This window comes from Polypterus senegalus, chromosome 4 (genome assembly GCF_016835505.1).
Source record: "Polypterus senegalus isolate Bchr_013 chromosome 4, ASM1683550v1, whole genome shotgun sequence".
NCBI classification, from domain to species: Eukaryota; Metazoa; Chordata; class Cladistia; order Polypteriformes; family Polypteridae; genus Polypterus; species Polypterus senegalus.
The window spans coordinates 55,215,936-55,240,521 of record NC_053157.1 but is presented as its reverse complement, the minus strand read 5'-3'; the positions used below and the strand labels follow the sequence as shown (position 1 = coordinate 55,240,521).

The 24,586-nt window shown below is 38.0% G+C and overlaps 1 protein-coding gene across 5 annotated transcripts in view; it reads left to right on the top strand.

Annotated features, from left to right (window-relative positions):
• LOC120527351 (WD repeat-containing protein 70) overlaps positions 1–24,349 on the top strand; it is a 345,189-nt gene extending 320,840 nt beyond the window's left edge. For all 5 annotated transcript variants that reach the window (XM_039750656.1, XM_039750657.1, XM_039750658.1 and 2 more), the window contains 2 exons: positions 3,887–4,049; positions 24,022–24,349. In XM_039750656.1, coding sequence (XP_039606590.1) covers positions 3,887–4,049; positions 24,022–24,109 — 251 coding nt within the window. In that variant the 3' untranslated portion in view covers positions 24,110–24,349. The remainder of the gene's footprint in view (positions 1–3,886; positions 4,050–24,021) is intronic.
• Positions 24,350–24,586: the final 237 nt, after the last annotated feature.

Genomic DNA, 24,586 nt, shown 5'->3' with positions numbered 1-24,586 from the left:
TTTTCACCTATCGTGGGGGGGTCTGGAACGCAACCCCCGCGATCGAGGAGGGATTACTGTACCATTCTGGAACTTCACTGCCCCTAATTATATTTTCTTGCTTGTTTTTAAAGGGGTTTTCCTTTCTTCAGTTTCACTGTTTTCTACAGATTGCCCCAGTGGTGTCATACTCTGTTGCCTCATTACCAGTCAAGTGAAATCTTTGTGGTCTAAGATTTTCATCTAAGCCAGTCTAAGTTATCAATGTGTATAATTTGCAGAGTGAATAAATTGTTTCCAGAATGTATTTAAGTACTGTACAGGTAAAATTCCGTTACAACGACGTGCCAGTGACTTAAAAAATATTTCATTTTAATGAAAATTTTGTTGTAAATAGATTCTGTATTTGCCACTTTAGTGCTTTCTTTAACTTGCGTCCAGGCGTTTGCAATCATTAGCTTCTTTCGCATTAATTTTAATCTTCTCCTGTCTACAAGTTATGCTGACGAGAGTTTTTCTCAGCATTTCCTTGCGATAATATACTTTCAGGGTGCGAATGATGCCCAAACCCAATGGTGGAAGCACTGTTGTGCAATTGGGTGAGAGGAATTCAAAATGAATATTATCTAAATGCGGAAACATGTTGTGGGCAGCACAGTTATCAGTCAGAAGCTGAATCATCCTTTTCTTCTTCTTCATATTGTGAGGTTTCTGAACTCTTTTGGGACCCCCACCCAACGGTTGAAGTGCATCCCGAAGCGTGATTGCCACGCCTGTGGAAGATTGTATGTTCGTTACCTGGGCAGGGCAACAGCAGGCTCACAGCGCTGCAATGAAGCGCCACAGAAGTCCTTGTCTTACCCCCCAAAACACGAGGCTGAGTCTCAGCACTTTAGCAAAGCCAGCTTTATTCAGCTTCAAACAAGAACAGCACAATTATTTATTGTAGCGTGATCTGCCACTCTCCTATAAACAGCAGTCAGACATGGTTGTGACCAGGTTAGTGGCCAAGTAATCCTGTTCCCTGCATTTACAATGTTCCTTGCATCACCCATCGAGATCTTTTCTGTTTGCTTCAGTGCCGAGCCACAGCAGAGCTGCGAGCATGCTGTTTCCTTGGCAACAGATAAATAGTCTTCCACAGACCCAGTGATCGCACTTCGGGACACTCTTCAGCGTGTTGTCCACTTGGGGGAGGTCCTAAGAGAGTTTAGAAACCTCACATTTTCTTGAAAGAGTGACACATTAATAGGAATGTTTCTTGAATGAGCATCACTGAACCACATAAAAACTGCTTTTACCGCATCTTCAAATGCAGCAGTTCGCATACAGTTGCAATCCGAGATTTTTCTTCTTTTTTTGCACGGTCTTTTAAGAAAGTTGACAGTGTCGATTGTGAAATTCTGAATTCAGTGGCTACATCTTTTTTCCTTTTGCCACAATCGAGAGCTGTAAAAATGTAAAGTTTTTTTTCTAATATGAACTGTTATTGTTTTTTCGTGTCTGCTGTTTCTGTAGGAGGGTGACAATGAGTTAAATTTCAATGGATGTTTTTCAAATGTTGATGAGCAATAAGCAAAAGGTTATCACTGAAATCCACTGAAAACAAAAACAGCAAAAAAAAACAGTACGAGGAAAGTTCGAAGAAAGAACTTTTTTTTTTTATACAATGTTTCTGTTTGGGGATCGTTGTGCACAACTGAGCTGCGACCACAGAACTAACTGCTCTGTGGATAATTTATTCAGGCATTTCAAGGTCACTTCGTTGTAATGAAAGTATCTGTTGAATGTACTTCATAGTAACAAGATTTCTATAAACTCGTATCATATGGGGAAACTATCGAGACCGTAAAAATGCTTCATTGTAAAGATATTTGTTGTAACGGAATTTTACCTGTAAGTCTACAATGAAGGTAGCTCATTCAGTGGAAAACGTGACAAATGTTTAACTACTTTTTTAGTCTTATTTTATAAACAATTCTTAATAGTTAGCTTAATAAAGATTTTATTGCTATAGTTATTTTTTTCAGCCTTGCTTTTAAAAGAACAGTTAAGATGGACTAGATCTCTGATGCCAAAACTGATAAAAGCAAAGGTTTGATACACACTTGGATGTCTTTCAGTGGTCTTATCTACAGCATTAGTGTAATAACATAAGCATGCTTGAATAAAAAGCTGCTCTTATTTGCTGTTCTGGATTAATGTTTTTACATTCTTGTAGAGATAGGCATGAACTCATTAAATAGACAGCATAATGTAATTATCAGTGCATCTTTTAATTAACAAGTATATATGATAATAAATGTTAATGATGAAAAATAAGACCCAGTATGACCGTCTTGGATCTCATTGTTCACTTGTCTTCCTTGTCTGTATTATAAATATTACACTGCAAAAAATGAAATCTAAGCAAGTGGAAAATGATTTATATCATGACATTAAATCTTGTTTTCCTTATTGTAAGAATTATTGACTTATCAAATAAATCTGTATTTATGATTATTTAGCTTACTTTAAGAAATCTTGTCAAGTAAATTTTGATTACGCCATTGGCAGATTTTTTGCTAAATAAAAGCAAAACAACTCATATTTAAAGTTTTTTTTTTGTCTAGTTTTTACATAAGGAATTTTTGCAGTGTATGAACAAATAGCTTATCTCTGAGACAATGCTATTCCTTTTTGGCTAATCATCTTGGCTGTTACTTTCATTTAGAGATTTTTTGTGTTTGTATACCTTTCAGAATAGGTTGAGAAGTTATATTTTTGTTAGAGATTTTGTGAAATGTATACATTTTGTTATGACACTTTGAAGACTTGGGAAAGTGTAAAGTGCATATATTTAAGTATGACAGACATTCAAAAAGTTTCCACACTTTTATATTTTTGTTGGAAACTGTGAAGGCGGGAGGAGTAGTAATTAGGCATTTAAAACACTGGGGAAATCGCATCTCAAGTGAAGGTGACTATGTAGAAATTTGATGTAATTTCTTTATGAAATTCTTAATAAACAAAGTTAAAAAAAAGTGTGGAAACTTTTTGAATGTCCCTTGTATTAATGTTTAGAATAAATTACAAATATGCAGCCATTTTCTTTTTTTACCAATTTTTACTTAATGTTTTTTGTTATAGAAAAACAGCTTGATACTAGATCACACAACCTAAAATTAATGTTGACTCCATTGTAAACATTGCTTTGTGATTATGTTTGGAATTTTTTTCTTTTTCTTTTTTTAAACAAAATGTGTCTTGGTTTTTTATAAAGAACATTGAATTCAAGAATCTGATTAGACTTTTTTCCAATGCAGAATTGCTTAGTAGATTTTCTCTTAGACATGTGGATTTGTGAGTTTAATAAGCTCTTCCCATTTTAGAATGTGAAATCAGCATTTCATTATGGTAATTTCACACCCTTAGTTGCTCCATCCTGAAAGCTATAACATTACAAAGAAAGAATGGTTGCCATACTGGTCTTTCTGAGGATATTAATTTATTGATTTTATATATACACTGTAGCTGATGATGCAAAATTTTCATTATTCATTAAAAATTAAATTCAGTGAAAACTTAACTTAAAAACAAATTCCATACCAATTTTAAATGTCAGCATTTTAAATAATGATACTGTATAAAACTTCTATATATACATGTAAATTTAAATTACATTTTTTCTCATATTGCAGCATTATCTGAGTGTTTCTGAAAAAAGGTTGGTTTTTAATATCCATTTCTGTTTTACCTCAATTACTAGCCTCACTTTAAATAGTAAATTATTGGAACAGAATAGTTACCCACTTGACATAATGGCAGTTTCTAAGAACTGAGAAATCATCAACTACTATGTTACTATGTATTTAAAAAAAAAAAAAAAACACTATAATTTAGGTCTGTATCACCTTCTCACCAACAGGTCGAGGTGGACGTGTTGGAACACATGGAGGAACTCTGTCTTCATTTATCGTGAAGAATATAGCTCTAGATAAAACTGATGATAGCAACCCCCGTGAAGCCATACTGCGACATGCCAAGGATGCAGAAGAAAATCCCTATTGGGTTGCCCCAGCTTATAAAAGGTAATTAAATAAAACACTCTTAAAATCAAAAAAGAAATGTCCAGATCACTGTACAAATAATTAAAATTGAATTAAACTGAATTTGAGTATGCTAGATTTGTTTTTCATTTCAAGCATTTATTAACTTGCATTCCTCTGGTTAATAGTCTTTTTGAATTAGATCTCAATTAAAAGGCCATAGAGGAGTCAGCAATTTGGTCTTGACTGTGTGTGAATCTATAAGCATGTGTGCTTCTCCAGATTTGCATTTTAGGTGACAGTAATTCAGCTTATCTGAAAACATTAATAACTAAACCTTAAACCATATTTAGTCCATAAGTCAAAACAGTAGCATTTACTTTAAACTAAAATATGTTTTGAAGGCTATCAGCCAGTTAGCTTTAGAGCCTAATTAAGTGATTAAAAATGTGTTTATGAATGAAAAAAGTTTCTAGCTACTATTCTAATGCCAAAATTATTAGTGCAAAAATATTTAAATATCTAGGTTTACACAGTATTTTGTTATCAGCTAAACATATAGGTACTTTACACCTTTGACACAAAAGTAATCTAATAAGACCTGAGTCCATTAAGCATATTGTTTGTCTCTCAAATTACGTGCCTGACACCTGCAATGTCATAGTCATAAAAGTTTAAAAAGGAGCACTATTACAGAAGTCATGGTTTTGCTGTGAAGATATATAGTTACTTAGCCTTGTTCTTTGCAGAAGCTTTGCATTCTGTTATGTTAGGTTAAGAGAACTGTCAGTAGATGATTATTGGCTTACAGGTCAAAGGAGACAGAACTTGCAGATAAGCTACTGACATCTTGTTTATAGTAAATTATTTAATACTATAAAGACGATTTTAAAGTTATCTTTATACTGTTTAAAATATATATATTTTTGATTGTATCTGCATTTTATTTGCTTTTGATCCTGGAAAGTCCTGTGGCTTTTAACTTGTTTCGCTTACCTATTTATTCACATGGTCTGTACATTCCAAAACAGCACACAGTATGTTCTCTATGTGGCAAATGAAGTTAGAAATAAATGAGACTGATAAATGAAAATGTACTTTTGTATGTAATATAACACCCACACTAAAGACTAAAGTATAACTGTAAAAGTAAAACAAAAAAAAATTAAAGTAAATGTTTCATCAGAGTGGTTAATCTGGACATCGTCTGGGAACTACTCAGTTATAACAGTTGTAGGATGTGTACATGTGTAATTGATCTGTCTTTCATATTACCAGCACTATGTTTTAGATCAAGTACATTTGAATTAATTCAGCTAAATATGTTCAGTGTTTTTTCAATCTCAACCCTTGAATAAAATCTATGGGCTGATGGATTGATTTTTTTCCCTTGAAGAAAAGTTTATGATAGTTTCGGGTTCCTCAAATATGCTTAATGCATTGAAAACAATTAGGATTGCCCACTCAGTACTAATATTTATGACTGACAACACATTAAAAAGATATCACAACATAATTTGTCAGTGATGGCTTTAAATAGGCTTCTATTGTGGTTAGCAGGAATCTTTCTTGGTTTGTGGTTCAGGAGTACAATATTTTCTTTACTTGGATTTCACTTCTAAATGTTTGCTGCTGGCATTTCTCTGTAAATGCTTACAAATACCCTACAGAGTGTGATGTTGATAATTTGTATTATATAAACGTGTATGTGTGAATTTTATATATACAGAGTATGTGTGTGTGTATGTATATATATATAAAATCAAGTTTTCTGAGGAGACATGCTGGTTTTGGTTATTATGAATTTATAATTTGTGTTATGATATTACAAAACTAATCAGTTTTTTTGACTGCATAGTCCCTTTTAGATCTGTAGTATTTAAAAATTGCAATTGAATAGAATAGAAAGCCTTATTATTAATGTAAAAAATGACAATGAAATTACAAGTGCCACTCCAGCTGGGTACAGAAAAAACAAATGACGCTACTTCTGTATAAAAAAACTACAACACATAATACACACAAGAAGAACATCATAAAAAATTAATCAAATTAATTAACAAAAATGTTAGCAAAAAGTATTAATACCTATTGTTTCTTTTTCCCTATGAATTCTTATTGTGAAAAATGTTTAAGTAATTATTAATATAATCACTTGGAGTGAATGTTTAGAGAAAAATCTTTCCAAAATTTTATGTTTAGAAAGAAACGATTTGGAAAATAAATTTAAAAAGAAATCTCCTTTTGTACCCAGAGTTGTTCTTCAGCTATAGTTAAAAAGAAAGATAGCAAATGTATACTACAGTTCTTTATTTTGTTTTAAGTTTTGAAGTTTTTCTGACCATTGGGGAACATACAATTTATATTTTAGGCATGTAATTTATCAAAAAAATGAGTAATTTAAACATATACAGTATACAATTTATTTTAAAGCATAATAACATATTTTGGCTTTTTTATTGCAAAACTAAGCAAAACTGCCATTGACATTTAATTCATGCTTTGCAAGGTTAAAGTTCTAAAAGAATCAGATTGTCAAATGTAGACTGGGCCAAATGCCAGAAAACTGAGCATCTTACTCACATGCTTGTGACTCTCCAATACAAAGGGATTCCCCTTGCATTCTGTTTTGTGCCTGTAGGCAACTGTATGCTTTGAACATGAATCAGAACAGATGAGTAATCAGCAATTAAGAAGAATGTAACCCTTGGCTCAAATTATATTTAAAAAAATGTGATATGGTAAACAGTGAGCTAGCACGTTTCTCAGAAAACTTAATTTTCATTGAGAAGAAAGCTGCAATAAATTTTTGAATGCAGTCCCTTTTAAAGTAATAATTTATACAGAAGCATGCTAAATATAACACTTCTTGTTCACACTGGGCAGGCACCATGATGGAAAACAGAAAGCAAGCAGACTTTTGTGTTGTTATCTCTTTGTTTTGTAGATTTCTGAGCGCTGACTCATAAACTGTCATTAATTGTCTTTCTGATTCATGATTTTATGAGTGTTTTCTCCTCTTCTGAAGCCCTTTGATTATGCTGTATATATAATGAAGCATTTTACTTACAGCAAATATGAATCTCTTTAAATATTTTCCCCACAATTCCTTAAATTCTGCAAAGAAAATGTACAGATTGTTTGAGTCATAAAATAACTTTAGAATCTAATGATGAAAGTCCTCTTTTAATTAAAACATTGCCATAAGTTCATATTGTGATGTAATTTTGATGGTTTGTTGTATTTTTTTTAAATTTGTGCTAGTAAATGTCTTACATTACAATGTATTCATTCTATTTAAATTCTTTTTATTAATAATGTATAATAAATAATACCAACATAGTAAATTCAGCACTATAAACTGCTCTCCATTCTAGTCTCCATTCAGAATAAAATCTCTTGATTCAGGTCCACAGATCTTAACTCTAAAATGTTAAATGTTACATAGTTTAAGACACATCAGATTATTTGTATTACAAAGCAGGGAGAAATCATAGGAAATAAATTGTAAGCCAGTAAGAGTAATCTCTTCACTTTCCATCTACTCATCCTCATGAGAGTAGCAGCATTAATATGCTGAGCAAAACATACTAAGGTGCCCTATTCCCAGCAACAGTGGTCAGCTTCCCCTAGGACAGTGATTCACAAACTTGGTTCAGGGGACCCACTGTGGCTGTTGGTTTTTATTCCAACTAGGTTAGTAAAGTTTGGGCTATAGACTGACTGTTAAATCAGAATCACAATCTAATGAATTATCTTGCTATTTCAGGTTCAATAAGATAGACATTTCCAGAGACACTAAAAAGGGTGATCCTTGTAACTGAAACATAAGCTGTTTTCCACCTTTTTAAAAACAGAAACTATGATGCTAATCTGAAAGCACTGTCTCCAAATTCCATAAAATTTTGAATAGTAACTGAGACACCAGCAAACATATTAAGTGCTTTCAGCATATTTGGCTAAATGTCTGTCAACCCTGGGGCCTTATCCTTTACTGAGTTTTGTAATCATTACACTGACCATAATGGACCGAAACACCAAGCAATGCTTAAGGGCACTCTCTGCTCCAAGCAGGGCACATATCTCCCCAGGTTTAATAGTTTGTCAAAGAGCTCATACCTCTTTTTCATAATATCCACAGTTAAGGTCACCATTTCCCAACCCTTACTGATGACAACTTTGGCGACTTTCTCTCAGCCTTTCCTGATAACAGTTCATACCTAATAGCTAACTTCCATGGCAGCAACACTTTCTTTATTGTCACAAGCCTCACTTCATCTGTGTGCAGCAGATGTTGTCTTTATTAAACACCAAGTGGTTATCAGTTAACAGCTGAAAATTTGTTATAATTCAGGCATTTGGAACATGTGGCCTACGTTCATATTACACATCCATCCATCCATCCATCCTCTGCCACTTATCCGATGTCGGGTCGCGGGGGCAGCAGCTTGAGAAGAGATGCCCAGACTTTCCTCTCCACGGCCTCTTCTTCTAGCTCTTCTAGGGGAATCCCGAGGCATACCCAAGCCAGCCGGTAGACATAGTCCCTCCAGTGTGTCCTGGGTCTTCCCCGGGGCCTCCTCCCGGTTCGACGTGCCCAGAACACCTTGCCAGGGAGGCATCCTGATCAGATGCCCAAGCCACCTCATCTGACTCCTTTCGATGCGGAGGAGCAGCATCTCTACTCTGAGCCCCTCCCGGATGACTGAGCTTCTCTCCCTATCTTTAAGGGAAAGCCCAGACACCCTGCGGAGGAAACTAATTTCAGCGGCTTGTATTCGCGATCTCGTTCTTTCGGTCACTATCCATAGCTCATGACCATAGGTAAACGTAGGAACGTAGATCGACTGGTAAATTAAGAGCTTTGCCTTACGGCTCAGCTCCTTTTTCACCATGACAAACCAATGCAGAGCCCACATCACTGCGGACGCTGCACCGATCCGCCTGTCGATCTCACGCTCCATTCTTCCCTCACTCGTGAACAAGACCCCGAGATACCTGAACTCCTCCACTTGAGCCAGGATCTCGCTCCCAACCCTGAGAGGGCACTCCACCCTTTTCCGGCTGAGGGCCATGGTCTCAGATTTGGAGGTGCTGATTCCCATCCCAGCCGTTTCACACTCAGCTTTGAACCGATTCAGAGAGAGCTGAAGATCATGGCCTGATGAAACAAACAGGACAATATCATCTGCAAAAGGCAGTGACCCAATCCTGAGTCCACCAAACCCGACCCCCTCAACACCCTGGCTGCGCCTAGAAATTCTGTCCATAAAAATTATGAACAGAATCAGTGACAAAGGGCAGCCCTGGCGGAGTCCAACTCTCACTGGAAACAGGTTCGACTTACTGCCGACAATGCAGACCAAGCTCTGACACAGCCCTTATCAGGGGGTCTGGTACCCCATTCTCCCAGAGCACCCACCACAGGATTCCCCAACGGACACTGTCGAACACCTTTTCCAAGTCCACAAAACACACGTAGACTGGTTAAGGAAACTCCCATGCACCCTCCAGGACCCTGCTAAGGGTGTAGAGCTTGTCCACTGTTCCGCGACCAGGATGAAAACCACACTGTTCCTCCTGAATCCGAGGTGCAATTATCCGACGGACCCTCCTCTCTAGAACCCCCAAATAGACTTTTCCAGGGAGGATGAGGAGTGTGATCCCTCTGTAGTTGGAACACACCCTCTGGTCATCATCAAGTCCTTCCATGAAAACCCTAAACACAAAGAGGACTGTTTCAGTTATGTTAGGTAGATTGCCCAGAGGGGACTGGGCAGTTTCTTGGTCTGGAATCCCTACAGATTTTATTTTTTTTCTCCAGCCTCTGGAGTTTTTTGTTTTTTTTTCTGTCCACCCTGGCCATCGGACCTTACTTATTCTGTTAATTAATGTTGACTTATGTTTATTTTTTATTGTGTCTTCTATTTTTCTATTCTTCATTTTGTAAAGCACTTTGAGCTACATTTTTTTGTATGAAAATGTGCTATACAAATAAATGTTGTTGTTGTTGTTGGTCCCCCTTCTTAAAGAGGGGGACTACCACCGTGGTCTGCCAATTCAGAGGCACTGTCCCAGATGTCCATGCGATGTTGCAGAGACGTGTCAACCAAGACAGTCCTACAACATCCAGAGCCTTGAGGAACTCTGGGCGTATCTCATCCACCCCCGGGGCCCTGCCACCAAGGAGTTTTTTAACCACCTTGGTGACCTCAGTCCCAGAGATAGAGGAGCCCACCTCCGAGTCCCCAGGCTCTGCTTCCTCATTGGAAGGCATGTTAGTGGGATTGCGGAGTTCTTCGAAGTACTCCCCCCACCGACCCACAACGTCCCGAGTTGAGATCAGCAGTGCACCATTCCCACCATATACAGTGTTGACACTGCACTGCTTCCCCCTCCTGAGACGCCGGATGGTGAACCAGAATCTCCTCGAAGCCGTCCGAAAGTCGTTCTCCAAGGCCTCTACAAACTCCTCCCACACCCGAGTTTCTGCCTCAGCAACCACCGAAGCCGCATTCCGCTTGGCCTGGCAGTACCTATTAGCTGCCTCCAGAGTCCCACAGAACAAAAAGGTCTGGTAGTACTCCTTCTTCAGCTTGATGTCATCCCTCACCAATGGGTTCGGGGATTGCCGCCACGACAGGCACCGACCACCTTACGGCCACAGCTTCGGTCAGCCACCTTAACAATAGAGGCACAGAACATGGCCCATTCGGACTCGATGTCCCCCACCTCCCTCGGGACGTGGTTGAAGTTCTGCCAAAGGTGTAAGTTGAAGCTACTTCTGACAGGGGACTCTGCCAGACCTTCCCAGCAGACCCTCACAACACGTTTGGGCCTACCAGTCTTGACCAGCATCCTCCACCACCATCGAAGCCTACTCACCACCAGGTGGTGGTCAGTTGTCAGCTTTGCCTCTCTCTCTCTTCACCCGAGTGTCCAAGAGATATGGCCCCAAGTCCAACGACACGACCACAAAGCCGATCATCGAACTGAGGCCTAGGGTATCCTGGTGCCAAGTGCACATATGAACACCCCTATGCTTGAACATGGTGTTCGTTATGGACAATCTGTAAAAAGCACAGAAGTCCAATAACAAAACAACACTCGGGTTCAGATCAGATGGGCCATTCCTCTCAGTTACGCCCTTCCAGATCTCAGTGTCATTGGCCACGTGAGCATTGAAGTCTCCCAGCAGTACAAGGGAGTCCCCAGAAGGTATGCCCTGTAGCACCCCCTCCAGGAACTCTAAAAAGGGTGGGTACTCCAAACTGCTGTTCGGCGCATACACACAAACAAGCAGTTAGGATCCGGGTGGAAGGAGGCTACCCTCTCGTCCACCGGAGTAAACCTCAATGAACAGGCTCCAAATCAGGGAGCAATAAGTATGCCCACACCCGCTGGGCACCTCTCACCAGGGGCAACTCCAGAATGGTAGAGAGTCCAGCCCCTCTCAAGGAGATTGGTTCCAGAGTCCAAGCTGTGTGTCGAGGTGAGCCCGACTATATCTAGCTGGAACCTCTCAACCTCGCGCACTAGCTCAGGCTTCTTTCCCTTCAGAGAGGTGACATTCCACGTCCCAAGAGCCAGCTTCTGTAGCCAAGGATCGGACTGTCAAGGTCCTCGCCTTCGGCCACCACCCAACTTACACTGCACCCGACCTCCTTGGCCCCTCCTACAGGTGGTGAGCCCATGGGAAGGGAGACCCACGTTGTCTCTTCAGGCTGTGCCCGGCCAAGCCCCATGGGTGCAGGCCCGGCCACCAGGCGCTCGCCATCGAGCCCCACCTGCAGGCCTGGCTCCAGAGGGGGGCCCCGGTGACCCGCGTCCGGGTGAAGGAAAACATCGTCAAGGTTTTTGTTCTTCATAGGAGGTTTGGTTGAACCACTGTTTGTCTCATCCCTCACCTAGGACCAGTTTGTCTTGGGTGACCCTACCAGGGGCATAAAGCCCCGGACAACAGAGCTCCTAGGATCATTGGGGCACGCAAACCCCTCCACCACGATAAGGTGGCAGTTCAAGGAGGAGTCATATTACAGAAAATAAGTTAATTGTTTATCTGCGTGTAAAATCACTGTACCACCTTTTGTTTGAATATGGTATTTGTTATGAACATTTTTGTATAGAAATTAAATAACAATTCTCCACTCAGGTTCAGATCAGGCATGCCATTCCTCCCAACTACACCCATCCATACTGTATATCTCTATCACATCAGTGTTGAAGTCTTCCACTATTCCCAGAACCCAGAGTTAAATGGTGGGCAGAGCATGCCCAGGCCATCACATGACCACTGTCATGTTTTGTTGTATATTTTTACTTCTGAACACTATATTAGTTTTACACCAGACATAGTAGGACCTGTGTAATCCAGAGTTCTGCTTTTAACTTGTCTGTCTATAGCCAGTGTGTACACTGCCACTATGAGTGCTGTGCAGAATGTAGGCAGAACCTCTGTATTTTCTCAGTTGATTCTGGAGTTCGTCAGGGGTGTGTTCTTCCTCCTACTCTGTTCAGTGCTTGCTTAGACTGGGCATTGGGCATGGTTGTTAGGGTCCAGCGGCTATGGGGTATTTGTTGGTGAAGAAAGATTCACTGATCTAGACTTTGTCAGTGATGCTGTAGCCAATGGAGGCTTTGGTCGGGCTCTCGAGAGACTGAGCAAGGAGTCTGAGTGCCTGGGCTTGCAAGTGTCCTAGTTAAAAACCAAGATCCAGGCATTTAATGACCTCTTGGCACAGCCATCAGCAGTGTGTCTGCCTGCAGAGATGTTTTCTTACCATGGCAGAGACATTCATCACTTTGGTGACTCTTCCTATGTAGTTAGTAGATGGATTGGGGGAGCATGAGAGGTCATGAGGTTGCTGGAAAGGGGTGTGTGGCGCTCCCGATATCTCTGCAAAAGAACACAGGTTCAAGAGAGTCCTGGTGCTTCTTATTTTGCTGTATAGTTTCAGCAGATAGATAGTCATTTCTGGAGGGTGGGACTGGATCACGTGTCTGCCTGGGGGATTGCCAACCAGGATCCTAGCTGTTTTGTCATGCGTTGGGTGTGGCAACGCACTCTACCAGTGCATGCTGTCTGACCTAACCTGATCTGATCTGTCTATAGAATAATACTCCAAAAGTCTTAGGGAATATCCAAGTGTTTCTTTATAAATTCAAGGCAAGCACCATTACTCTTGGACAGCAGAGGTTTTCATCTAGTGCCTCTCTTGTGAATCTCATTCTTCTCAGAGAAGGCCTGCGGTTTTTGGCTGTTCTTCTAACGTGAATTTGGCAGTCTGACCTTTTCTGGAAAGGTTCACCACTGTTCCAAATGTTCTCCATGATATATGTTAATTTTCCACATGAAATTATATTGTAAAGTGAAGCATGTTTTTATAAATATTACAAAGCACCCAGCCTGTATTTACCTTTTAAAGTAGGGCTGAAGGGAACCAGTCCAAACGAGAAAACAAAAGCCTTAAAACCTACCAAACATTTCCACTTTGAATTAGCAATGTTTTTGATTTAAGAAAACATACTTTCCTTGTTTCTGAGTCAGGCATGTGACAACTAAAGGAAACTGAAAATAATACATTTTATCACAGATTTTTGGTACTGATTCTTTAAGGTAAAGGTACATTTCCTGTTTGTTTCTCTTCTTACAGTAGCTATTGTGAGCAGAGTTTTACATTTTTCATAGGTCCAACGTCAATTGACACTTGTCCTAGGTCTTACCATAGCATCACACTGCATTGTGGTACTTACACTGGGCTGAAGGTTGACCTTCCCACTGGAAAAATAACACAAGCACAGAGCAAGTAAAAGACGAGTATATTAGAGACAACTCTCTGAATGTCTTTGAGTGGCCCAGAAAGAGACAGGCCTTGAACCGAATAAAACATCTCACCTGAAAACACCTGTCTACTAATGGTCTCCATCCAGCCTGAGAAGATCAGCAGAGAAGAATGGCAGATGATCCTCAAATCCTGGGGCCTCATGTATAAATGGTGCGTACACACAAAAATGTTGTGTACAACCATTTCCTAGCATACTTTGAGATGTATAAAAACTAAACTTGGTGTAAAGCCACTCGTATTTTCATTGTAGCCCCCTATCTTGCATACTCATGTTTCTCCTCTGTTTTGCAAACTGGCAGCACCCAGCTTGAAAGTAGTGCTACTGTTTCTGTGTCATTTACCTTTCTTTTTCATATTCACATCATTGACGTGGGATTTATCAAATACACCTAAATTAATTGCATAGTGTTTACAAATTTAATTCACTGTAACAATATAGTGGTGCATGGAATGGCCAAATTATTCCAACTACCATAGCTGCTTTATCCTTGTTAGAAGACATTGCAAATGGAAGAATTAGAAGATAGTGTGTATTTATAGATGATGATGATGATGACGACTGGCTTGTAAATCATTTTCAGTTTACAAGAGCTGTCCTCTTGGAGCTGTGTGCTGAACTGGCGCCAGCTTTACAAAGACACATTTTCAGCAATTGTGCTCTACCTGCTCCTTTGCAAGTTCTGTTCACTCTTAGGTTTTTAGCCACAGGAGCTTTTCAACATGAACGTGTTAACCGATCGGGTATTTTAGAAACATCACCGAGTCATGCTATGCCAGTTGTATAGGATGGTATTATTCGCTTGTCATCCAGATATATAAGATTTCCTTACACTGTGGTTGAACAGCAAAGCTTCAAAGCACAATTCGCAGCAGCGTCCAGTTTTCCAAGTGTAATCAGAGTCTTCAGCTGCATGCACATTGCTATTACAATGGTTACATCACCCGGGAATGAACCACCAAAAGAATTAGTTGGTATATCATATATAGCTGGGGAACCTTTAAAAACAGCTGCTCTGTACAGTCGCAGGTGCTTTTTCCAATTGGTGTGGCAAAAGGCATGCAGTCCATTTAAAGATAGTGAGTCACTTCAAAGTAAAGAGCAGAGAATCGATCCGTTGTGGCACTTGGTGCCCGCACTACACTATGAAGGCACCTTCAGAGAATGAATTTGCTTATGTAAATAGAAAGCATTTCCACTCTATTAATATGCTTCTGTATAGTGCACAGAAAGTGTGTCACAGTGTGCAAACATGTACCTGAATAGATGCGCTATGATGAACGTGACCCTGACCCACAGTTGGACAGTGTTACAACTTCATTTGAATGTAATTAGCAGAATGTAGAAACAGGAAATCAGATACAGAATTTTCTTTTAACCAATTCATTTAATTTATGGTCAGTATCACATAGTACTGCCCTTATTTTAGTTCATTAGCCACATCTCTGATAGCATCCACTATTGCATTTTGTGATTCCAGAACAGCATCAGTCAGCACACAGCCAGATGGCCTCCCATAGGTTTCTGAGGCTGAGATGGCCTCCCATAGGTTTCTGAGGCAGAGATGTGTGTGCAGCCAGTGCCTGAAAACGTTCTCAGCACAGCAGCACCATCACAGCTTGAGCATCATATGGGGAGGTCAGCTTTAGTAATATTTTCTGAAGCAGAATAAACAGACAGTGGGCTGTGACTCGCCTTTTCATGTTGACTGTGATATCTGACCACTTGAACTTTTGAGTGTCTCTGCCAATACCTTTGTTTCTTATACCACTGCATAAGCCAACAAATAGTACCTTTTTCCTTGCCTCCACTTCATATTCGCTGAAGTTCACCTCACATGCCTTTTCCATTGTTTTTTAGCCAAACACTGAATGGAAAGTGATATGTGTATTAATTTGCATATTAAAATATGTGAAATTCTCGGAGGAGTTGGGGTGGGGCTGTCAGCACGTGCATTAAATTTTACATTTGTTGGGTTTTATAAAGGGGAAGTGCGTGGGACTTGGCGTATGCACAGATTTATGCATCTGATTTTTTTTGTGTGTACACTCATTTCCACTTTTGTCCGTATGCCTTTTTTTAGTGTGTATTCTACACACAGCATTATACATGACACCCCAGGTGTGCAAAGATTGTTGCAGCTATACCCAAGAATACTACAGACCATAATCGCTGCCAAATGTGCTTCAACAAAGTTATGAGGAAAGGTTCTAAATACTTCTATAAAAGTGATATTTGAGATTTTTATACATTTGTAAAATTTCTAAAATCCTGTTTTCTCCTTGTCATTCTGTAGTATTAAGTGTTGCTTGATGAGGGGAAAAATACATTTAAATTATTTTAGCATAAGGCTGCAACATAATGAAATATACAAAAGTGAATGGGTCTGAATGTATGTCAACTGTGAATGTATGTGAATTATAAAAAGGCACAGTGGTTTATCTGCACACACATATTCAAATAATAGAATTATTTATTTCCTAAATTGAACCTCATATACAGTGAAGGTTCACAGTGCATCTTTGCTTCCGGCCACAGCCACCAGGCAGTCTCAGATGAGTGTCAGAATTAAGCCAAGAAAACAGACTATGTGTTGTTGCATTTTCATACGTTGGCAGGTCTGATGTGTTTGTAAATGTGCCATTTTCAAACATTGTGCTCTTTACATCTAGGTTGTCCCATCTATTATGTGCCATGTTCTCTTTTTCCCCAGTGTGCTAATTACTCCCAAGTGTGTAAACAACATGCCATTTCTGGTGATTTTATATATGGTTTGAACACTAGGGGGCATAACGGAACTCCAAACCATAGACAAAACAACAAAGATACAAATCCCAGGTTCAAAAGAATACCTTGCACAGGCTTCGTCTTTAACCTTACAATCAGCAACACAACTACTATCCTCTTCCTCATCTCTCCTCTCAGCAAGCCTCCTTTACCACCTCCCAATTTTTACTGCCTTTTCTAGGTGGAGCAACTTCTTTCATGAAGAACCCAGGAGTACTTCCTCTGTCATAGTGTTTCATGATGAAAGATCTTCTGGGTGATATGGATGTTTCATAAAACAGGAAGGTTTTTCCCTGGCAGTGCCCACCGGCAGCACTCAAGGACTCCGCCAGGAACTGCATGTCTCAGGCAATCCTACGGGTGTCCAAACTTGAAAAACACCAGAGGAACATTGCCTACTCTCATGCTGGAAGAGAAATTTTCTCCGGACTCCTGAGTTCTCCAGACTTTTCAATATGGCCTCTCACCTACTCGGATTAAATCTGGGAATCATTGTGGCAGGCTGTTTTTCCATTCACCTGCTCCCTCCATTGTGGCCTCCCAGCCGGGAATGGCATTGCACTCCATCCCAGTTGGGACTCCTACCAAGGGCCTTGTCATTGGTTTTAACTAACTAAACTGTGAACTTCAAAACTAATGGGGTGGAGTTATTGTGTTAGAAGCCGCTTTTCACCTATTACATTCTGTTGTTACTGTATATTTTACATAGCTTATGGAGTTAGATTCACACAATGGCAGCATGGTACGTGTTGGTCATGAATGCACATAGTTGTTTCAATTTACTTTATACACATGACAATCTAAATTAAAATGATTACAACACATTTCATTATGTATAAAATCTTACATTTTGTAAAGAGCCTAAGCCACCTGCATGTTGATACTAAATTCACAATGTCAATCAATATTCATATTATAATATGATAAAAAAAACTGGGGAAATGAAAAAGGCAGATTATATGATGAAACAGATTGAAGTGACACAACCAATTATGGAATTTTGTAGCACAGGCTGGGTTACTTTTGGTGAGGATATGAAAAGAATAAGGGCAACATTTTTGATAAGTTAAAATAATTAGTAACTTACACTATTTGTTCTCTGTGGACATTTACTCAAGCCTATAATGTGAAGTAGTTTTAAGTTGTGATTCATCAATTCAGTTATTTTTAATTATTTTATTTTCTGTCAATACTGACTCATGCAGCATACTTATATATATATATATATATATATATATATATATCTGCACCTTTCTACTGTAGATACTTTCTACAGTCCATGAATAAAATAAGTAAAGCTCTGACAGTTTTTAAGACTTGCCTAAGATCTTTTTCATCACATATAGCGAAAGACTGTTAGTGATTCAGTAATGTCAATATCAGCACTTGGAGAGGAGCTTTCAAAGAGAACTGTATATGCTAGTGGAAAAAACACTTCATGGACTGAAAGGCCGCCACCAGCAGTGAGATGAAGTACACTGACGATCTTATTTTAAAATGGCTTAATCTCAAGAAAATATTTCGCTTTTTTTTTCTTCCTAAAATAACATTGATCCACCGTATAATAATATGTGTGCTGCAATATGGTGATAATTAATATTTTAATGTTTTTTACTCATGCCCCTTGGAACCCATTTTAAGACAAAAAAGCAGGCATGATTTTTTTAAAATTTATGTTAAAAAAGCTTCACTTTAGAACACAAAATTATATGGCAAAATAAAATATACCATGATTGTAAACAAATAACTTTGATTTGAAAAATGTTTTATATACAACACTGCATTTTAAACTGATATCCATTTTAATGCAAAGTTGTCAGATACAGCACCCTGATGTTCCCTCCATCTACATGTTGTGTATTTGTGGTGTCTTTTATATTCATTATAGTAATCTACAGTATTTTTCATACTAAACTGTTATTTTATTTTTAGTTTTAGAGTATTACATTTACCTAAATTGTGATTTTTACTCTTGACCTGAATTTTCATTATAAAATGTACAGTAATTATAAGTTTTTTAATTTTAGTTAGCTTGTTATAAGGCTTTTTTCCACCATAAATTGTATGTCTTTTCTGTTTTGGTTATTTATTACAAACGTAATGTGTTCATGTGATTCTGGTTTTGGCTATGAATTGTGAGGTACAATGTGGATTGAGTTTTTTAGTTTTTCTTTGAATAAATTAAGTGTATACTCAGAAATATATTTATTTCATAAGTTGTTCTATGTGTTTTATATATTGGAGTATATACAGGGTGGTCCAGATCTAATTATGCAGATTCAGATCGTCTGGATGACTTTGATTTATGCGGGGACGATTGCAGTTCGGCGCAAAGACAATTCTTCATGTCGTCAGTTCGCACACTTCTCGATGGTCCAGGATTTTTCGGGTGATTTTCAATGTAATAAACTTAATAAGTTATAGCGTAATGAAAATTGCATAATTAGATCTGGACCACCCTATAGTACAAGTCACAGTCAGTGTTCACCACTTTTGGATTTTCTCTGTGAATTTTAACTGCCTGATTTTTTTTCTTTCTGAGAGATGTCTTTACAAATTCATATAATTTGTCTTTGTTAAATAATGTTACTTTTTCATGCTTCATAATCTGGTAGAATTAAGGAAGCCGTAGTGCTGTTGGGGTTTCAGCTAGTAGTGTTTCCCAAACTCAGTCCCGGGGAACCCCTGTGGCTACAAGCTTTTGTTCCAACCAGCTTCTGTTTTTAATTGGACTCCTGGGCTAAATAAGTGAACTGATATTTCTCAAGTTCTGTGTTTAGGGAACAATATAGAAATTAGAAAACTAAGTTTGCTAAAAAGAAAATATTAAAATGTACCAAGCAGTTATATAGGAATAATGTCTTTTTTTCTTTTTAACAGTATTTTCATCTTGATTTTCATCCTACTTTTCAAGGTCTTCTAATTGTTTAATTAATCCATTATTTACTAATTAGTGGGTTCTGACTCTAAAGTAGTTGCAGCCTTTGATTATTCAGTGTTGTTTGCCTGGGTGTCTGATCTGCTCGTTTTAAATTGTCATTAATAACATACAACGAAGTGGGAAACACTGCACAGAGAAAGGGCAAAGTATAATGAAATCAACAAAAGACAGTTAAGCATTTAAATCTATAGCAAAAGCAGAAATATTTCTTATAAAATGTCTTATAAATGTAAAAATCATGCTGCTGTGTTTTTCTGAATGTCGAATAAAAGAAAAAAAATAGCAGCTAATTAAATGAACTCAGGGTTATCAGGTGATGTCACTGATTAGGAATGTGGTTGAAACAAAAACCTGCAGCCACAGGGGTTCCCCAGGACCGAGTTTGGGAAACATTGTAGAGCTAGATCATAGCATTGTCGATTATCTTAAAAGTTCCTGATTTCTGAGTTAGGCCTGTCTGAGATTAAACATATTAAAAATGTTTGTGATTATTTAACTGCTCTTTCTTACCTGCCTGTATATTTACAGAATCATTTTAAGCTGCAAATATTTGTCAATCATACAGTGTGTTGATATTAATACATTTCGAATTGGGTTGCTGTTCTGTTACCCCCACCCACTGCAAAAGTGCCTCGTTGCTGTTATTTTACTTTTCTATTGACTCAGCCTACGCCTGTCTGCTTAGTGCTTTATCCCTTCAGGAAATAATACTTAATAGTCACCTTATATTTCTGAAATGGATTTTTGTTGTCAGTTAGGTATATAAAACACCCCCTGCCTAGAGCTTTTTGCTAAACTCTGTTTAATCAAAGTTGACAAGATCTCTATATAATAGTCCTTCTTTGCAGAAGGTCATATTAGAAGTGGATGGAAGCCAAGATTTTTAGCATAAATGATTAGAATTTGCCACATTCTTTAATCTAATTAATTAAGTGTACTGTATTTCACATATTTGCTAAAAGCAATAATGCAAGTTTTTACCTGTAATAGTAAAATCATAGAAGTATAAAAATATAGATTTAGTAATGTTATAATACCCAAATACTAACTATTTTACAAAAAAGTATTTTTTTTTTATAAAGATAGTTTAATGAATTTTGTATTCAAGGTACTGCCTTAGAGTTGTTTAGTTCCTACGTAAGAAACTGGACTTTTTCAGTGAGGATTGCTGCTTTTCTTCTTTACCACCTATCAACTGTGGGGTTCCTCAAGGGTCTATTTTGGGCCCTGTCTTGTTTTCTTTCCTGTAGGTTTATTTTTACAAAAATATAACATATTTTTTCACTGTTATGCAGATGTCACTAAGTTATACAGTATCTGCCAATAAATGTTTACATTTTGATTATTTCTTTTAAAGTCTTGCTCATGCCTTAGATTTACAATATACAGAGCATCCGGAAAGTATTCACAGCGCATCACTTCTTCCACATTTTGTTATGTTACAGCCTTATTCCAAAGTGGATTAAATTCATTTTTTTCCTTAGAATTCTACACACAACACCCCATAATGACAATGTGAAAAACATTTACTTGAGGTTTTTGCAAATTTATTAAAAATAAAAATATGGAGAAATCACATGTACATAAGTATTCACAGCCTTTGCTCAATACTTTGTCGATGCACCTTTGGCAGCAATTAAGTCAAGTCTTTTTGAGTATGATGCCACAAGCTTGGCACACCTATCCTTGGCCAGTTTCACCCATTCCTCTTTGCAGCACCTCTCAAGCTCCATCAGGTTGGATGGGAATCGTCGGTGCACAGCCATTTTAAGATCTCTCCAGAGATGTTCAATCGGATTCAAGTCTGGGCTCTGGCTGGGCCACTGAAGGACATTCACAGAGTTGTCCTGAAGCCACTCCTTTGATATCTTGGCTGTGTGCTTAGGGTCATTGTCATTGCCCCAGTCTGAGGTCAAGAGCGCTCTGGAGCAGGTTTTCATCCAGGATGTCCCTGTACATTGCTGCAGTCATCGTTCCATTTATCCTGACTAGTCTCCCAGTTCCTGCCGCTGAAAAACATCCCCACAGCTTGATGCTGCCACCACCATGCTTTACTGTAGGGATGGTATTGGCCTGGTGATGAGCGGTGCCTGGTTTCCTCCAAACGTGACGGCTGGCATTCACACCAAAGAGTTCAATCTTTGTCTCATCAGACCAGAGAATTTTGTTTCTAATGGTCTGAGAGTCCTTCAGGTGCCTTTTGGCAAACTCCAGGCGGGTTGCCATGTGCCTTTTACTAAGGAGTGACTTCCATCTGGCCACTCTACCATACAGGCCTGATTGGTGTATTGCTGCAGAGATGGTTGTCCTTCTGGAAGGTTCTCCCCTCTCCACAGAGGAGCTCTGACAGAGTGACCATCAGGTTCTTGGTCACCTCTGTGACTAAGGCCCTTCTCCCCCAATCCCTCAGTTTAGATGGCCGGCCAGCTCTAGGAAGAGTCCTGATGGTTTCGAACTTCTTCCACTTACGGATGATGGAGGCCACTGTGCTCATTGGGACCTTCAAAGCCCAATTGTAAACTTCTCCAGATTTGTGCCTCAAGACAATCCTGTCTCAGAGGTCTACAGACAATTCCTTTGACTTCATGCTTGGTTGGTGCTCTGACATGAACTGTCAACTGTGGGACCTTATATAGACAAGTGTGTGCCTTTCCAAATCATGTCCAATCAACTGAATTTACCACAGGTGGACTCCAATTAAGCTGCAGAAACATCTCAAGGATGATCAGGGGAAACAGGATGCACCTGAGCTCAATTTTGAGCTTCATGACAAAGGCTGTGAATACTTATGTACATGTGCTTTCTCAATTTTTTTTATTTTTAATAAATTTGCAAAAATCTCAAGTAAACTTTTTTCACATTGTCATTATGAGGTGTTGTGTGTAGAATTCTGAGGAAAAAATGAATGTAATCCATTGTGGAATAAGGCTGTAACACAACAAAATGTGGAAAAAGTGATTTGCTGTCAATACTTTCCGGATGCACTGTATATTAACCTGCAGTACAGCATCATTTGCTATATGGAATTATAAAGGAATGTATTACATTTTAGTCAATTTTCTGGGCCTATGTAAGTCAAAGATTCTAGGTGATAATTGATGATATATTTTATCCATCAAAACTTTCAAATTTCTAATCATTCTTCTTTTTGACCAGTTTACAAAGGATATCTCAGTGGTTATATCCTGATCTTCATTTTTAAAATGAAGTAAATTTATCTCAATTAGCACCATCTCATCAGGTTTGGAAAACAACTTAGTCATTTACACATGGTTGCAATGAAGGCATCTTTAAGTATTTTTACATAAGCAAAAGTTTACCATATACACTCTCTTATCATATAAAATATTTGTATTGTTGAAAATGGACTAATAATGGATATTTAGACACTATGATTTGTCATTAAATGCAAATCATAAGTCATGTTAAATACATTTTTGGTACATGAAGAATGATTAGCATTAAATTTACAGTGTTAGAAAAAAGTAGAATATGTGAATTAATAATGAAGGACACAGTGGTACTAATCACCAGTATTTAAAAATATATATATATAAAAATTACTTTTGTATTATGTTTTATAGTAGTAGGTAAGCAACGATTCCTTGTTGTTACATTATCTACAAGGTGTGGTTGTGCAGAACTTTAATTTTAAACAATCACACAAACACACCCTATGATCTCATTTATATACTTTAACTATCTTTTTTTGCATAACTGGACAAACCACCTCTCTGAATATTAAAAAAGAAAAAAGATAATTTTATTATGTATTGCAAAGCTTTACTCCACTCACCTTCATCCAGGAGTACAGGGTTTAAATGTAACAAAGCCAAATACTAGGCCTACATCAGACATGGAAAAAGTCCCTGATGTTGAAAGTTAAACCAGTAGAAGTTGAATTAGGTTTCCAGTTGCCTGGCATCTCATTTCCCTGCATTATATGTGTGAAGAGTGAAGATTCAGCAATAATGTTTTAATTTGTTGAAAACATTTCAAAAATATTAATTTTATGTTGATTAGATACTATAAAATGACACAATGTGAGAAAGTGTGGCTTTGAGCCTGGGTGTGCCCTACAGAAGATTATCATTTCCTGGGCTGGATTGTGCCTTGTGCACAGTACTGTTAATTTAAACATCAACATCCACAAAGTAAGTGAATTAAAAAGTGGATGTACTGCATTATTTCTTCAAGTGTTTGTACATAAAAGAATACATTACCACTAGTATGGACAATCAAAATTCAAAAAGGCAAGTTGATCCTTGATATCTAGTGTTTTATGTTCACAATTTAAGACCCCATTGACACAAAGTAGTTTTCAATTTATTTAATAGGATTTTAGAAGACACACTAAATTCCCATCCATTAATGTAATACAGTATTTTGCCTTAATAATTTGGTATTTGAAACCTCTTACATTTATATTTTGTTTTCCTTTAGAACCCAACCAAATCCAGTGTTTGCTGATGAAGAATCAGAAGACGAGGATGCAGATAAGGAGCCACAATGGAAAATACGTAAAATCTGAAATCAGACCAAACATGTTCTTTGTATCTTCTTTGCTTTTCAAAAATTTATTTTTTACCTAATGTAAAACAGGGCCTCTTTGATTTTACTATCATTTTGTATTTGGTAACTCAACTATGTAAGTTTAGAGTGAGATTTTCAACATGTGGAGGTAAGGTTAATTTTTACAGTAGTGTTTGTTAGCATGTTGTGACATAGAGAATAGTAAATTGACTTCTGATCAATAAAAATGTTTTGGATATTTTGTGATTTTACTTCTTAACCTGCAATTACTGTTCTAAATATGCTAAAATAAGTAAGCCTGGTAAACAGGCTTATATTAAATGATTCTGTTATGTCAAAAGTCATAATTATCATGTTTTCCTCTTTTTTGTTGGGTCAAGTGTGGACCTGGTAAAGCAAACTGAGGATATTGTGACACAGAAGCTATTCTTTCATTTGAGTGTTAAACTTATTGGCTACTAGCCAAATAGCCATA